At 53.0% G+C, this 15,287-nt stretch overlaps 1 protein-coding gene across 2 annotated transcripts; it reads left to right on the top strand.

Annotated features, from left to right (window-relative positions):
- Positions 1 to 547: 547 nt before the first annotated feature.
- Positions 548 to 15,207, top strand: TCN2 (transcobalamin 2). 2 transcript variants are annotated; one of them, XM_004766421.3, is made up of 9 exons: positions 548 to 675; positions 4,493 to 4,685; positions 5,384 to 5,553; positions 6,572 to 6,733; positions 7,822 to 7,994; positions 8,127 to 8,313; positions 9,150 to 9,315; positions 11,633 to 11,748; positions 14,629 to 15,207. In XM_004766421.3, exons 1-9 carry the CDS (start codon positions 612 to 614, stop codon positions 14,688 to 14,690), a joined length of 1,293 nt encoding a protein of 430 aa, XP_004766478.2. In that variant the 5' UTR covers positions 548 to 611; the 3' UTR covers positions 14,691 to 15,207. The 2 variants fall into 2 exon arrangements, with proteins under 2 accessions (XP_004766478.2, XP_044920505.1); XM_045064570.1 differs by having other exon boundaries at positions 584 to 675; positions 4,496 to 4,685.
- The last annotated feature ends 80 nt before the right edge of the window (positions 15,208 to 15,287 follow it).

Consider the following 15,287-nt stretch of genomic DNA (forward strand, 5'->3'; position numbering starts at 1 on the left):
GTTTTGTCTTTCTGGTTGGTTGAGAAAACCAGCCGGTCTGGTCCGGCTCCCACCCCTCCCACCCCTGACAGCGGGGCAGGCCAGGCGAGAACCGCTGACGTCAGCAGTCGCTCACGTGACCGCCACAGCGCTCAGTTCCGCTCCCTGAGCCAGACCTGGTTGGGCCCTCCCAGGGATTCCTTTTGGGCGGGGGTGGGCACCAGGTAAGCACCCCAGCCCTGTCTGTCCACCGCTGGAACAGCGAGGAGGCTACCGTGCCGGCGCAGGTGGACAGACTTGGGCAGATCACATGTTAGGCCCTCTGTGCCTGCCCAGTGCTCTTAGGCAGCGGGGACGGAATGTGGCTGGCCTCGGGATGTCTCACACCATTCCTATTTGTCTGCCCCCACCCCCACTCCTTACCTCCAGGAAAACACTGCCCTTCCTTCCTCTGTTCTTTGGCCTCGCTTTCAATTCAGCTACAGATCTTTTCCCCTTTCTCTCTGCTGATTTAGCAGCGTCCTGCTGGGGGCGTGGAGGGATTAATCAGTGACAGGAAGCAGCCTCTTTCTGAGCAGTGACCAGCTGTGCAAGACCAGCTCCAGGAGTCTGTTCACCTATACGCTCCTGCCATGAGGCACCTTGGGGCCCTCCTCTTCCTACTTGGGGGCCTGGGGGCTCTCGCTGATGTCTGCGGTAAGTAACCAGATCTACCCTGTGCCTCTTTCCTCCTGGAGCCTTAGGAGGGAGGACTGCCTTGTCCAAACCCCTCAGTATGTAGCTGGAGAAACTGAGGCTTGGATGTGTGGGACGGTACAGTTTATCTGCCCCTTTGGGCTTCCACAGCAGTTGGGACTTAGCTGGACCTCAGTGTTTGACACCCTGTATTGAGATTAATTATGGTTGACCCTCGAACAAGGTGGGTTAGGGCTGCCGACCCTCCATGCAGCCCAGAATCCGTGTGTGTCTTTTGACTCCCCAGAAACTTAACGAACTACTAATATCCTACTGTTGACTGGAAGCCTTACTAATAAGATAAACAACACATATTTTGTATGTTATGTGTATTATATCCTGTATTCTTGTGGTAAAGTCAGCTTAAAAAAAAAAAAAGGAAAATGTTGTTGAGGAGATCACCAGGAAAAGAGTAGATTTGGGACATCTGGGAGGCTCAGTCGGTTCAGTGTCTGCCTTCTGCTCCGGTCTCTATCCCAGCATTCTGGAATGAGGCCCAGAGCCCCATGTCCAGGCTCCCTGCTCAGCAGGTTGTCTGCTTCTCCTTCTACCCCTTGCCCTGCTTCTGCTGTCTCTTTCTCTCTCTCTCAAATAAATAAACAAAATCTTCCAAAAAAAATACATTTAAAGTTCTGTACTATATCAAGAAAAATTCACGTATAGACCCACATAGTTCAAACACACATTGTTAGAGGGTCAGCTCTATATGTCTGACAGCCCACCAGACAAAACTGCTCCCATTAAAGTCATTAGTTTATTTATTCATTCAACATGCATTGACTGAGACTTCTAGCCAGTGCAGCGCTGGGCTTTGGGGAAGGAATAGAGAGAGACCAGTCCCATCCCTGTCTTCCTAGTGCATCTGTTCTAGTAAAGGGGACAGTTAAAAGAAGTCAGGAAGCAAATCTGTGCTGTGTTTGGGGCTGCGGGGAGTGTGAAAGGAAGCGAACCAGGCATGGAGGTAGAGAGCTGGGGGCCACTGATTGAGGGAGAGAGTTGAGGGAAGGCTCTCCAAGGACCAGGCACGACAGGGGGTATTGAGACCCAGAGAAGGAAAAGGAGCTGAAAAGAAAAGGAGTAGGGGGCATCCCAGGCAGAGGGAAGTAAGTATGCAGGCACCCTTAATGGAGACGAGTCTGAGAGAGGCATGGGGGCAGGTCATGGCAAGACATTTGTGTTACATTGCACACACAGGAACCTGACTGCTTCGGCTCTGTGTCCCAGCATCCCCAGGGGCCTGTTGGGATCTGTCTGGGAGTCTGAACGCAGGCCTGGGCTATTTGTGCACTGGAGATAGGGAGAAAGAAGAAGGCAGGCAGGGAAGCCTCTGTGCTCTGGGGCTACCCACCTTGCTTCCCTCCTTGTATTCTGCCCCCAGCCTTATGTGCAATATGCTTTCCCTCCCTGGGTCCTGGTGTCTTTGGAGAAGTTGAGAGGCAGTTTCAGATGACAGATGAGTCAGTCAAAGGTTGGGGGAATCAGGTGACCTGCTAAGGCATTCCAGCTTTCCAGGGCTTTGCTGGACTCTGTTCTCCGAACTCCAGGTCATGGTCTTCTCTGGGCACCAGGAGCTTACAACCTGTATTCCATTAAGTGCAAACAGACCCCTCAGCCCTTGGCTCTTGGTTCCCGTCCAAACAGTCCCCAGGGGAGACCTGGGACCCAGACCTCACTGGGCATGAGCTACTAAAGTAGTTGGCCCATAGACCTGACAGAAGCCCTGGACTCTGGTCCTTGCACAGGTGCAGCCCCCTACAGCTGAGCCACTTAGCTGCCCAGGCCTCATTCCCTCTCCTGCAAAATGGGCTGAGAATGCTTCCCTGTCTTCCTCCTTGATGTGGTGTGGAGGATCTCAAACTTTACGGTTCAAAGCTCTGCTGTTGTGAAATTGACAAGAAAGCTGCACTACTGCTTGCCCAGGGTGGGCTCCTCTGCTTCGGAATGTCAAGGCTAGTCAGCTGGCAGAGCTGCATGGCCTGGTGTGCAAGAGGCTCCATGGGAAGGAGATGGCCCTGGGCCACTTTAATGACAGAGGTGAATTTTCCTTTTAAGGAGGGTGAATTGTGGTTATGAGCTTCTCTTTATAGCTCTGGTTCCTCTTCTTATCACTTCTAATCCCAGGGCTGACTCACTTGCTGGAGGGCAGAGCCTGGGTTGGGGTGAGGCTCTCCTACCAGTCTGAAGAAAAGGGAGAGGGAAAGAGAGAGACAGATGACCAGAAGGACAGGCTGAAAGAGGTAGAGAATGAGACACATCCAGACAGAGAGGGAAAAATGCCTACAGAAATGGGAGGCAGTCCCAGAAAAGTACTGAGAAAGAGAAAGGAAAGAAAAGCAACCCCTGTCCCCAACCTCCACCCCCTCTAGCCCCTTCACAGATAGCAGCAAATACCTGTGACTTTTGGAAAAACAGGCATAAGATGGTGAGACCTGTAGGGGCGCCTGGCTGGCTCTGTCCTCAGAGCATGACGACTCTAGATCTCAGGGTCATGAGTTTGAGCCCCACACTGGACATAGAGATTACTTATCCAAAAAAAAAAGAAAGAAAAAAAAAAAAAAGATGGTGGGATGCAAGCCAAGAGGGATGGGCCAGTTATGAGAAGAACCCTGGTCCTTGCACAGGTGAAGAGCTCTGGTGGCAGTTCCAGGGCTCAATGCCCTGGGAGGGGCAGTCTGCCTGGCATCCTGGGACATAGCACAGCCACAGCGGAGGCAACTGGATCTCTGCAGATAACTGGGAGGCAGTAAATGGGGAAAAGTCCAAAGTGCCTCCCAGGCCACCCACAGTGCTCAGGTTCCTTCCTGAAGGGAGGCAGGCAGGGTCAGCTGGGGCTGGGAGATGCCCCTGAGGCTTCCGCTTCCCCATGTTTTTCGTGATTCAGTTTCAGGCAAACCCCAAAGCACACAGAGAATGGTTGGCTTTCTACCGACTCACTCTTCGGACTCAGGTCCTCTGCACCTACAGACATGGCAGGAAAAGTATTATTTTGAGATCTGTGCAGAGGAAGCTCACCAGACAGCCCTGGTTAGCCATGGGCAGCATAGAATGGGTTTTTTGTTTGTTTTTTTGTGTTTGTTTTTTAAAGATTTATTTATTTTAGAGGGTGGGTGGAGGAGAAGAAAAGGGGGGGAGAATCCTCAAGCAGACTCCCCCCTGCCCTTGCGGGGCTTAATCCCTGGATCCTGAGATCATGACCTGAGCTGAAATCAAGAGAACAAGGCTTAACTGACTGAGCCACCCGTGTGCCCCAGCCTGCGGTATTTTGAAATTGGGTGTGCAATGTGTTCTGTGTGTGGGTTGCAGTTTTTGTAAATGGATTTGTCAGAGCACTGAAGAACTGGCTTTGCAGGAAGGCTCATCTTTGGCTCTGCAGCCTATGTAAGACACAACATGACTTTGAATGGCTGTTTCCTCTTTTGTGCAGAACGATGATGACAGGGCTGGCATGAGGAGGACCAAGTGAGGTCGGGTACAGGGCTTGGGACACAGCATGAGGCTTGGGCCCCGCTCTCTGTTACTCCTCATGGCAGAGTGGTTGCCTGGTACCAGCTTTCTCTGCCCTCAGCCCACCAACTCTCCCTGGCCCATTTCAACTGCTCTTTTGGGATACCTGCTTTCCCCTGTTTACCTGCCACCTTTTCCCATACAAGTGTTACCTGTGCCAGATGGAGGTGGAGTAGAGAGGTTTATTCCCTAGAGAAGGCTCTGGTAAGGTAAAAGCAGTTCCTTTCCGAAGGCCTGGTCCTACAACCTCACTTGGCCTGTTCTCTTTCCTAAGAAGTACCAGAGGTGGACAGCAAGCTGGTGGAGAGGCTGGGCCAGCGCCTCTTGCCCTGGATGAACTGGCTCTCCCTGGAGCACCTCAACCCCAGTATCTACGTGGGCCTACGCCTCTCCAGCCTGCAGGCAGGGGCCAGGGAGGCCTTCTATCTGCACATTCTCAAGCTCAACTACCAGCAGAGGCTCCTGGGGTATCGCTGTTCACTTTCTTCTCCTTTCCCCATGCCTTGCTCTACCTCCTAAGGGTTACCTGCCTTCTGGTTTGGGCTCCCACTGCTTTGTTGGGAGACTTTGGGCAACTTTTGTCTCCTTTGGCACTTTCTCCATCTGCAGAATGGGGTTGGCTTGACTAGGCTGGAGACAGACATCACTGATCCATGACCACAGTCTGTGCCCTCACCCCCAACCCCCACCCAAGCCCAGAAGCAGGATCTAGCAGCGTCTAACTCTGTGCTCCCTTTCCAGGGGGCATTGATGGGAGGCCTTCTGAGGCTCAGTGTGGGTGTTTCAATGAGAGATGAAGGATTGGGAACACCACGAAGCAGCTCCTGCTTGGACTCCCTCTCAGACAGTGGACACAGGGCAGGGAGGGGGAAGAGAGGGAAGACTGTATGGGCAAAGTGTGATCAGAACAGTGGGGGCAACCATAGGTCATTTGGACGTCAGAGCCGTTGGGGCTTGTCCTTGAGTCTAATTTTTTATCTTTATGAAATATGTATGGCATGCACCTTACGACATGCAGAGCTGACTCCGTCTACTTTTGGTAGTTCTAGCAAAATTCCTAATTGTTAGGATTCTTTTCACTTTATGATGTTCCTGGGGTGCTCCAACCCAGGCTTACCATGGTGGCATTTTCTTACAGAAGTTTTGTTTACTGGCTTTGTCCTAGGCTTGCCGTCGATGATGACAGCAGTAACAACCAGGCCAAGCCCTCCATGGGCCAGCTGGCCCTCTACCTGATGGCTCTCAGGGCTAACTGTGAGTTTGTTGGAGGCCGCAAGGGGGATAGGCTGGTCTCCCAGCTGAAGCGGTTCCTGGAGGACGAGAAGAGGGCCATTGGTGAGAGGACATGGCCTGCCAAGTGTGGAGGGGGGCCCTCATCAGATCACATTCTCTGGGGAAGCATCTAAGTCAGAACTTTGGGTTTTTTTCCCCCCAGGCCTCATTTCATACCTTCTGCTCTGCCTGTCTCACTGTCCACCTAGAGGCTTGGGCCTGCTGCAGTCGCTTTGATCGAGCCTTGATTGAGCCTTTCCTGTACCCCACATGCACTCTGTTGGCAAGTTCTGTTCAGCCACCACAACTGGACTGACTGACTGCCTCTGGGACGACTGCATGGCCTCCATCCTGCTTGCTCCTCAGCCTCTCTCTGCTAACTGTCCTGCCACCTGATTCAACTCAGCACACGACAGTCAGGGCAAGCATTTGAAATATAAATTTGATCTCGTTAGCTGCTCAAACCCTGCACAGGCAGCTCACTGCTGTCTTTGGGCCCATCCGCCTGCCCTTTTCTCCTCTTCAGGACCTGTGGACCCACTTCCTGGCTCACTCCCCTGCCTTTCTGGCTTTAGTCATGCTGATTTCTCAGCTTTCAGATCAGGGTCTTCATATATGTTCTCTCTTTCCAGAAGATATCCTTCCACTACTAGTTTCCTGCTCCACCTTAGCTCCTCCTCCCCACCCCGATCTGGTCAGCATCATTGCCTCTTAGAGAACCCTGCCCTGATGCCCCAGCTCCTCAAAGACCTCTACTGTGTGGCCCCAGAGCCCTTGGTCCACATTTCAGTTCTAATCATGCTGCCGTGGGTACAGGTTGTTACGGTTGGAGACCTGGCTGGTCACCGCTGGCTTGGTCACCTGTCTGAGCAGCACAGCACCTGACGCAGAGTGGACCCTTAGCAAGAATGGGTTGAGGGAATGAAGAATGAAGGGTCCCGTGACCCAAAGGAGGGGGTTGGGAAGTGTGGGCAGTGGGGTCCTATGTGCTGGCTGGGCTGGTTGCTGGGAGGGGACAGAGTGGCCACCCCTCAGGCCTGGCACGAAGCCCCTGCCCCATGCATGGTCTCCACTCTCCCAGGGTCCAATCACAAGGGCCACCCCCGCACCAGCTACTACCAGTATGGCCTGGGCATCCTGGCCCTGTGTGTCCACCAGAAGCGGCTCCATGACAGCGTGGTGGGCAAGCTCCTTTATGCCGTGAAACATGACCAGCACCTCCAACAGGACCGCCTGTCTGTGGGTGAGTAGGCGAGGCCCCACTAAAGCCAGGCTGGCACTCCGCCATCCCCCAGCCCCAACTGAGGGCTGCCTCCCCCTGCCCTGTGCTCACCTTTCCTTGGGACAAAGGGAGGGAGGGCTCGTGTGTGTGGTGTGGTGGTCATGAGCCAGTGTTGGAGCAGGCCTGGGACCCGGACCCCAGCTCTGTCACACACTTATTGTAGGCCACCCTGAGTCAAGTCAGCTGGCCTTTCTGTTTGGGTTTCTCCTGTAAATAACCTCCCAGCAGTATCCTGATAGAAGACGCCTTATAAGTCAAGCAGTTGTCATGGTGCCTGGCATGAAGAAAGTCCTGGATACATAGCTATGATCTTGTCCTCATATAAGCTGGGAAGCCTGAGACCTGGATTGTGGAACTGCTACCTCAGTGTGTTACCTGGGGCCTCCAGTGCCCTTTCTTGTCATTGTGATTCAGGGTCTCTTGTAGGTCAGGCGGTCTGTGAGTGTGTGTGCCTCGCATAGGCTGGGTTTGGTTGGAGTAGCTTGAAAGGGTGAGGTGGTGCCGCAGAGAGAAGGCCACAGAGGACTTGCTCTGCTTGAGGCTTATAGAAGAACCACTGTGGACCCAGTAAATCAGCTTAGGGTGGGGGCAGGACTTTTGAGGGGGGGTGGTGCTTCAAACCCTCCAGGGCAGCTCCCTGGGCCTATGAAATCAGATCACCTGGGTGTGGACCTAGCCATCAATCTGTTCCAAACTTCCCTGATGATTCCAATGTGCAGGTAGGTTTGGGAATGAGTGGTGTAGGATAAAGTCCTCTTGAGCCTCCCTTCTCTGGGCTCTCTTCCTAACCTCTAACCCCTAAACAGTAGATGGGGGTAGGGTGAGCAACCATTCTTGTTTTCCTGGAACTAAGGGGCATCCCAGGACACTGAACTTAACAGTGGCCAAACTGGGAAAGTTCTGGACAAACTGGGCTCCGTTGGTCCCCCTTGGTGGTAAAAATTTCCTAAAACGCTGATCTGACCGTGCCCCTTCTTCAAGCCTCTGATGGCAGCCCATTGCCCCATGGCCTTGCCTAGACTGACCCTTATTGGCTCTGTCCATTGCAGACACAGTGGCCATGGCAGGCTTGGCCTTCATCTGTCTGGAGCAATCTAACCTCAATCCCAATCAGAGACACCGGATCACCCAGGCCATTAGTACAGTACGACAGAAGATTCTCAAGGCACAGACCTCCGAAGGCCACTTTGGAAATGTCTACAGCACCCCTCTGGCGCTGCAGGTAGGAAAGAGAGCTTGGGGCCAGAGTCCAGTCTGGTGTTCGATGGGCAGTGGCTTGGTCAGGGACTGGCAGACCTGGCTCCTCAGTGCCAGCTGACCTGCCTCCTCCTTCTCTTCCCCATTCTGTCACTAGTTACTGATGAACTCCTCCATGCCTGGAGAGAAACTGGGCAGGGCATGCCTCAAGGCAAGGGCTGCTCTGTTGGCCAGTATGCAGGATGGGGCCTTCAAGAATGTTCTCATAATTTCCCAACTGCTGCCTGTCCTGAATGGCAAGAGCTATGTGGATCTCATCTCTCCAGACTGCGAGGCACCAAGAGGTAGCTGGGCCTTCCAACGGGAGCCCTGTTCTTTTCAGTGTGCCGAGTGTTCCCCGAAGTGTGCAGGTCCCGGGGAAGGGAGGTTGCCTTGTCCTGGTTTGCTGAGTCAGCAGGGGTTTGATGGTTCACGTGGGACACACTGGCAGTGAAGGTGCAGTCAGAGCTTTCAGAAAGCCACAGTGTAGGGGGAGAGATACCAAAGAGAGAGCTCTGGGTGGGCCATGAATCCGCAGCCCCCTGTGTGATCCCCAGGTCAGAAATGTTTGAGTGGATGAATGGGGAGGGATACATTTTGGGTAGCACTGGTACATCCTAATGAGTCGCAATTTGCAGCCGGAATCAAGGTTTCATCTGGGAGAAAGACTTGAGTTGGTGAGTGAGATTTTCCAGTGGAGAAGAGCAGTAGCAAGGACAGGGCAGAGAGGGGACAGCAGGAACAAAGGTGCCGAGGTATAAAAGGCTGAAATTTTGGGGGAGGGTCCTACTAGAGAGTGGGCTCTGGGAGAATGAGCCGGAGCTGCAGGCAGGAGAATGAAGAGGAGGGGAGACTCACAGAGGTGATAGGAACAGATGCATGTTCTAGAAAGAGCCCTCTGGGGTGCTGTGTGGCAGATAGGTGGGAAGGGAGTACTGGAGGCAGAAATACCAGTAAGGGGCCCAACCTTGGGCAGCCAGGGGACATGGAGGTTAAAGACAGGGGAGGCTGGGCTGGGAACTAGCAAACTAGCGGGGATGCTGGCTGAAATGGGCCACAGTGTCTTTGAGGGAAGAAAGGAGGACTAACACCTGACCCCCTGCCCTCACACCAGCTACCCCTTCCTCTCTCCCTGGCATAGTCCTATTACAGCCAGCTGTGGAGACCCCTTCACAGACCCAAGAGCTCATCAGTGTCATGCTGAAGGTCCCCCATGCCTTGCAACCATATAGACACCGCATCTCTGTCCCTGCTGGGTCCTCCTTGGAAGATGTCCTTAAGAAGGCCCAGGAACTCACAGGATTCACGTGAGACCCCCCCACCTCCCAGTCCTCACCCCATCTGACCCCACATCCCTGAAACAGGACGCGGATGGGATGGGGATGGAAGAGGAGGTTCCCCAGGAGAGGGGCTGGGCCAGGCTCTGCTTTCCCCTTCTCCACTCCTGAATGGCCTGGGCTGTAGTGGAGACTGGCAGCTGCAGGCCAGCTTTGTCAATGGCTTTGAGAACATTCTCTGGGGGTAGAACATCCGCACTGGACTCCCAGCTCCATCACTCTCCCACTCGGGACCTGGAACCAGTTTGTTATTGACCTGTCACCCAGTGAGAACACCAGCCGTGCCTTGCTCCTTGCAGGGCCATGCAAGGAATCTGGGAATTAGTGCACATAGAGGACGTGGCCCCCTGCACTTAGTAAGCTCAACACAGGTCAGCTTTTGAAAGAATCAGAATTTTTCTCATCAGAGGATCTTGGCCTCATCCCTGTGATGAAGTACCCAGGACGAGTCCTCTAATATGTGGAGGTTGGGCAACATCCTTAAACCTGCCTCTCACCCTGACAAGATAGGACAAGTCTGGGGCCAGGCGGTTCTGGAGTGCCGCTCTCATGCCCACGCCTGAATAACACGGATGGGATTCTTGGGCTACCAATGGGGAGTCGGAACTAGAGGAGTTGAGTGCCCTCTACCAGGTCACCCAGATTCTTCTCTTCTAGAAAGATATGCCTTAGTTTCTGTGGGCCCCAATTTCTCTGCCCATGTGGAGTTCCCAAAGGACAACACCCTGCAGTTAGGGAGGGCCCACAGCTGGTGCCTGGAGGTTGTCTGGGCCAGGGAATGTCAGGCCCGAGATATACAAAGGCCCCCCCCCCTTAAAGAACAAATATTCTTCCAGACCCTGGGTTATTTCTGTTATACTATGACTTAGATGCATACTATCATGTTTGCTGTTAAAAGTCCCTTCTCTTTCTGGCTCCAGACATCTATAAACCATAAATGACTTTGCAAATCAGATATAAAGTGTACAAAGAATAACATTCAGATAAGGACTGTTCGCTGAGGAGCAGGGGTACAAAGCCAGGCGTGGGAGGAGCCCGATGCTCTCAGCTGCTTGACCCGAGTTGACCCGAGTTACCGTCAAGCCTGAGTTTGACCCAGCAGCTGTGACTTCATAGGACCTTCCCTGGCCCCGAACACTCCATTCACTACTAAGCCCGCCTCAGTTCTCTTCCCAGCAGCCTGCAGCACATACTGCAGCCCTTACAGGGGCCCACACAGCCCCAGACGGCCGCACACATAGCACCTTGGCAGGCTGCTGTCCAGCAGACCTTGAGACAACAAGGATACCAATCAGGGACAGAGTGGACAGAGTCAGTGAAGGTGGGTGCCTTTACTGGGTGCAGAGGCCAGGCAGGAAGGTTATGTCTGGAGGCATATGAATGCCCGGCCGAGAGAGCTGGACTGCAGAAAGAGAGATCCAGGGAGAAAGAGAGGAGAGAGAGAGAGAGAGAAACAGACGTGCTCCAAGCAGCCATGTGGACCCACAGAGGTAGGGAATGATGGCGATGGGGGCTGCTTTGCGACACCCCCTCAAACAACACTTTCCCTTGGACGAAGTCACCTTGAGTGGTTTTCTGTCTCTTAAGAATATAAAAACCCTCCATCTCTAAGACAGAACCATTGATAAGCCTTTTGCGGAGGAAGAACGTGACCCACAGGCTTTTAAGAGGACCCCTCTGGCAGCTGTGTCCACATGGTTTGGAGAAATGCACGGCTGGAGACTCAGGGGGCGGATGGTGTGAATAAGGAGTCTCTTGGTTGCCAAGGCCAGAAACCTAACTCCAGTCCTCTCTGGTAACGGGGAGCATGAGGTGTGTAGAATGAAAGAGAAGACTGAGCCCCCCAGCCACAAGAAGAGGGGAGTGCTCCTGAGCCACAGAACCTTCCAAAAGCAGAGACCCACTGCCACCACCAGGTGTCTCTGCCCCGCACCTTCTGCTTCTCTGCACGCTGGCTTTGCCCTCTCTCATTGGGCATTGGCATATTGTATGTGGTGCTAATGGCTTCTGCTCCTCACCCCTGCAATGCCAGCTTCCAGAGAGGGGGCAGCTGCCGAGCCAGTCACGTAGCAGGTGTCCCTTCCTAGAGGCCATGGTCCTGGTTAGTGTGCAGGGATGAAGTCCCCAGAGCGGGCAGCGTCAGGGGGCAGCAGAAGAGGGGCAGAGGTGAGGCCCGTGACCTGGAAAGGAAAGACCAGGACTTCGCTGGTGGGGATAGTTCCGCTTCTGTCCTTGGGTCAGTGGAAGCAAAAGTCACCTCTTCTCCCTCTGCCTCTCCCTTTGGTAGGTATGAGACACGGAACTCCTTGTCAGGCCCCTTCCTGACCTCTGTGATGGGGAAAGAAGCTGGGGAACGCGAGTTCTGGCAGCTCCTCCAAGCCCCCAACACCCCGCTGCTAGAAGGTGAGTCTGGCGGCCCGCCACCTCTGGACATTGCCCCCCTTTGGCCTTGTTGCCTCGAGGCTTCCCTGGCTCACTTCGGCTTTCCCCTGAGCCTTTCTGGGCCTCCGCCTCAGAAGATAACTGATGTGCGAAGTGGTTTCTAAGTTACTGAACTGAATGCTTAAGAATGTTTATGTAAGTTATTGTGGCAACTCTAGGAAACCAGGCAAAAAAGAGGAAAATTGAAACCACCTATCATTTGCTCCCCAGAAATCGCTTCTTTTAACTGTTGGTGTGTTTTCTTCCAGCTAATTTTTTAAATATGTATGTTTTGGGGCACCTGGGTGGCTCAGTTGTTAAGTGTCTGTCTTCAGCTCAGGTCCTAATCCCAGGGCCCTGGAATTGAGTCCCACACCATGCTCCCTGCTCAGTGGGCAGTCTGCTCCCTCACCCACTCCCCCTGCTTGTGTCCCCTCTCTCGCTCGCTCTCGCTCTCTCAAATAAATAAATAAATAAATAAAAGTAATATTTTTCAGAAAAATGGAGCCATGCTCTGTAGCAATGCCATCCAACAGAAAGTAAATGCGAGGCATGTGTGTAATTCCAAATTTTCTATGTGGTGACACTAATATTAACGATACATCTCATTTAAGCAAATTATACAAGATACTATTATTCCAAGATATATAATCAATGTAAAATTATGAATGGCATTTTTGCATGCTTTTTTTGTTCTAAGACTTCAAATGCACAATAGCCGTGTGCAGCTAAGTGAGCATACTGGGTTGGCAGCTCTGTATACTGTTTTGCAACTTTATTTATTTTTTTTTCAAGATTTTATTTTTATTTATTTGACAGACAGAGATAACAGGTAGGCAGAGAGGCAGGCAGAGAGAGGAAGGGAAGCAGGTTCCCTGCTGAGCAGAGAGCCCGATGCGGGACTCGATCCCAGGACCCTGGGATCATGACCTGAGCCGAAGGCAGAGACTTTAACCCACTGAGCCATCCAGGCACCCCTGTTTTCCAACTTAAAAAAAATTTTTTTTCTTTTTTTAAACAAATATTTTATTTATTTACTTGTTATTTTATTAAAAGATTTTATTTATTTATTTGAGAGAGAGAAACAGAGATGGCAAGAGAGAGCAGGAGGTGGGAAGAGAGGGAGAAGCAGGCACCCCATTGAGCAAGGACACTTAATCCCAGAACCCTGGGATCATGACCTGAGCTGAAGGCAGACGCTTAATAACTGAGCCACCTAGTAGCCCCTATTTATTTATTTATTTTTTAAAGAAAGCTCTAGGGCAACCCTGTTGGGACCCCTCTCTGTCTTAAGACCTTTTTCTTTATTTTCACTTAATAAACTTCTATCACTTTAGTAAAAGAAAAATGTAATAATAAGGTAAGTTCTGTGCCCAGTGTGGGACTCGAACTCACAACCGTGAGATCAAGAGTCACCTGCTCTACCGACTGAGCTGGCCAGGCACCCTGCAACTTATTTTTCTCATTCTTAACATATTGTAGACCTCTGTGCTGTTACATGTAGATCTTCCCCATCCTTTGGAATACCATGTAGAATATATCACTCGCAAGGTATTTGGGGCTGCAGGTAACAGGAAACGATGCAGACTGGCTTCCACTCTATGATCTCCATTAGCTCAAGTGTCCAGAGTCGAGAGGGAACGAGGACTTTGGGGCTGGTATAACCTGGACTCCAGCCCTGTTTCCCGGGACTCCGTACTCCTCTTTTTGTTGGCTTCCTCACCGTTCTTGCGTTTTCCTAGGGCAGCTCCCTTTTAAAACTTTGCCCCAAGCAGACAAAGGTGGAATTGGGACACGGGCACATTCCTGGACCCATCCTTGTTGTTAGGAGATGGCCTGGGCTGCGCGCTTGCCATCAGCTGGAGAACAAGGATTGCCACACAACTGGTGTGGGCCAGGCAGGGCCTGCCTCAGCACTGGGTTCTGCAGTGGGGCATGGAGTGAGATGGGGAGGCTGCGGTTCTCCATTCCTGCTGGATAGTTAGGGTTTTAACTCCTACAGTTCAAGCAGTCGTGAGCATCCTTGTGCATTAGCCCGGTCACCAGACAGATTCTGAAGGGTCATCTGTCCTTGCTCTTGCTACCCAGAGCTTCTGCTGGGCACCTACTGAGTGCCAGGCATTGGGCCAAATGCCTTCCAGAATGTGGGCCTTTCTGAGGGAGCCCAAGAAAAGCCATTCTTTCCCTGCCTGCTTCTGAACAGATTGAGAAGTAAAGAGGAGGCAGATGGAGACCCCAGATCTGGCTTCTATTACTGATAAAGCCTGGGCTGGAGGGTGTAACCTGCGGCAAGCCCATTTCTGAAATGACTACAGTAATGGGAATGCCAGAACTCCCAAAGGTGAAATAACTTGCCCAAAGTCACACCGCTGATGAGAACAGAGCTGGGGCTTGTCCCCAGATGCCATGCTGGGGCCTTGACTGTCTCTAGTGGGCAGAGGCTGGCTCCAGCAGACTTCACTCGTGGTCTTGGTTGTCCTTCCAGACCACACTGAGCAAATCTCCCTTCCTGATGGCCCCTCAAGAGACCCTGAAGACAGTGACCCTGTCTATCAGGTGTTGTCAGGGTTCTCTGGTTCCTTTGGCCCCATGCTGGTTATCCAGAATGCTGTCCCAACCCCTCTGCCTGGCAGGCTCCCCCACTGTAAAATGAACTTGGGGGGCCTCAGGAGCCCTGAGGTCACAGCTGATTTCAGTTTCCAGACTGGCTCTGGACAGCTCCCACTTTCCCACCACCAAGCCCTCAGTAGATCTCATACACCCTGGCCTCAGGGCGCTTGTCCATAAGAAGAGGTGGTGGTAGGGGGTAGGATTCTCTGTCCTGCTAACCCTCCCCACCCAATGCTCAACCTGTTTCTGCAGGCATTGCTGACTATACCCCCAAGGATGGACAAACCATCGAGCTGAGGCTGGTCAGCTGGTAGTCCCTGGGCTCACCCACCCCAGCAGCCTGGCCTACCTCCAGGGGCCTCCGCCTGCCCTCCAGACATCGAAGTAACAGGCGCACGCCCAGCCCTGCTGCTACCTCAGTGTACTTGGAGCAGTGTCCCCTGGATTACTCAGCCACCACCCTTGCCAAGGTCCTCAGCCATCCCCCACCCTGAATCAGGGAACCACGCACCTTCCCTGGGGAGCTGTCTGCCGGCGTCTGGCCCCTCCTGGCCCCACTGGCACCCCCAAAGGTCTGCTCCTGGTCGGAAGGGGTCTAAAGCAGCTCAGCCTCCTCAACACAAGGAGGAGAAGTCACCGGCCACTGGTGTCGTGAGTACTGCCCCCTCTGGGACTGGGGTCCTGTGAGGAGACCTCTCTGGCCCTGGGGGCTGCGGCCTGATCCCTGCTCTGTACTCCGGCCTTCAGGATGGCAGAGTGGCCGCTGGGGGGCGCTGCAGAGCTGCTCAAAGCCTGTCTCTGGAATGATTAAAGTGTTGATTGTGCACCTGCCCTGGTGTCCCGATGCCTCAAGCTCAAAACTGAGTAGGGGGGGGGCGGGGGGGGGGCTGGAGCACAGGAAGAGGGGGCCC

This window comes from Mustela putorius, unplaced genomic scaffold, assembly GCF_011764305.1.
Source record: "Mustela putorius furo isolate JIRA1106 unplaced genomic scaffold, ASM1176430v1.1 tig00000081_pilon_pilon_pilon, whole genome shotgun sequence".
In the NCBI taxonomy this organism is placed as follows: domain Eukaryota; kingdom Metazoa; phylum Chordata; class Mammalia; order Carnivora; family Mustelidae; genus Mustela; species Mustela putorius.

Coding starts and splice junctions, on each gene's coding strand:
- TCN2 (XM_004766421.3), top strand. CDS start 612: ATGAGGCACCTTGGGGCCCTCCTCTTCCTACTTGGGGGCCTGGGGGCT. Junction 5,554..6,571: donor GGACGAGAAGAGGGCCATTG/GTGAGAGGACAT, acceptor CCACTCTCCCAG/GGTCCAATCACAAGGGCCAC. Junction 11,749..14,628: donor CAACACCCCGCTGCTAGAAG/GTGAGTCTGGCG, acceptor CTGTTTCTGCAG/GCATTGCTGACTATACCCCC.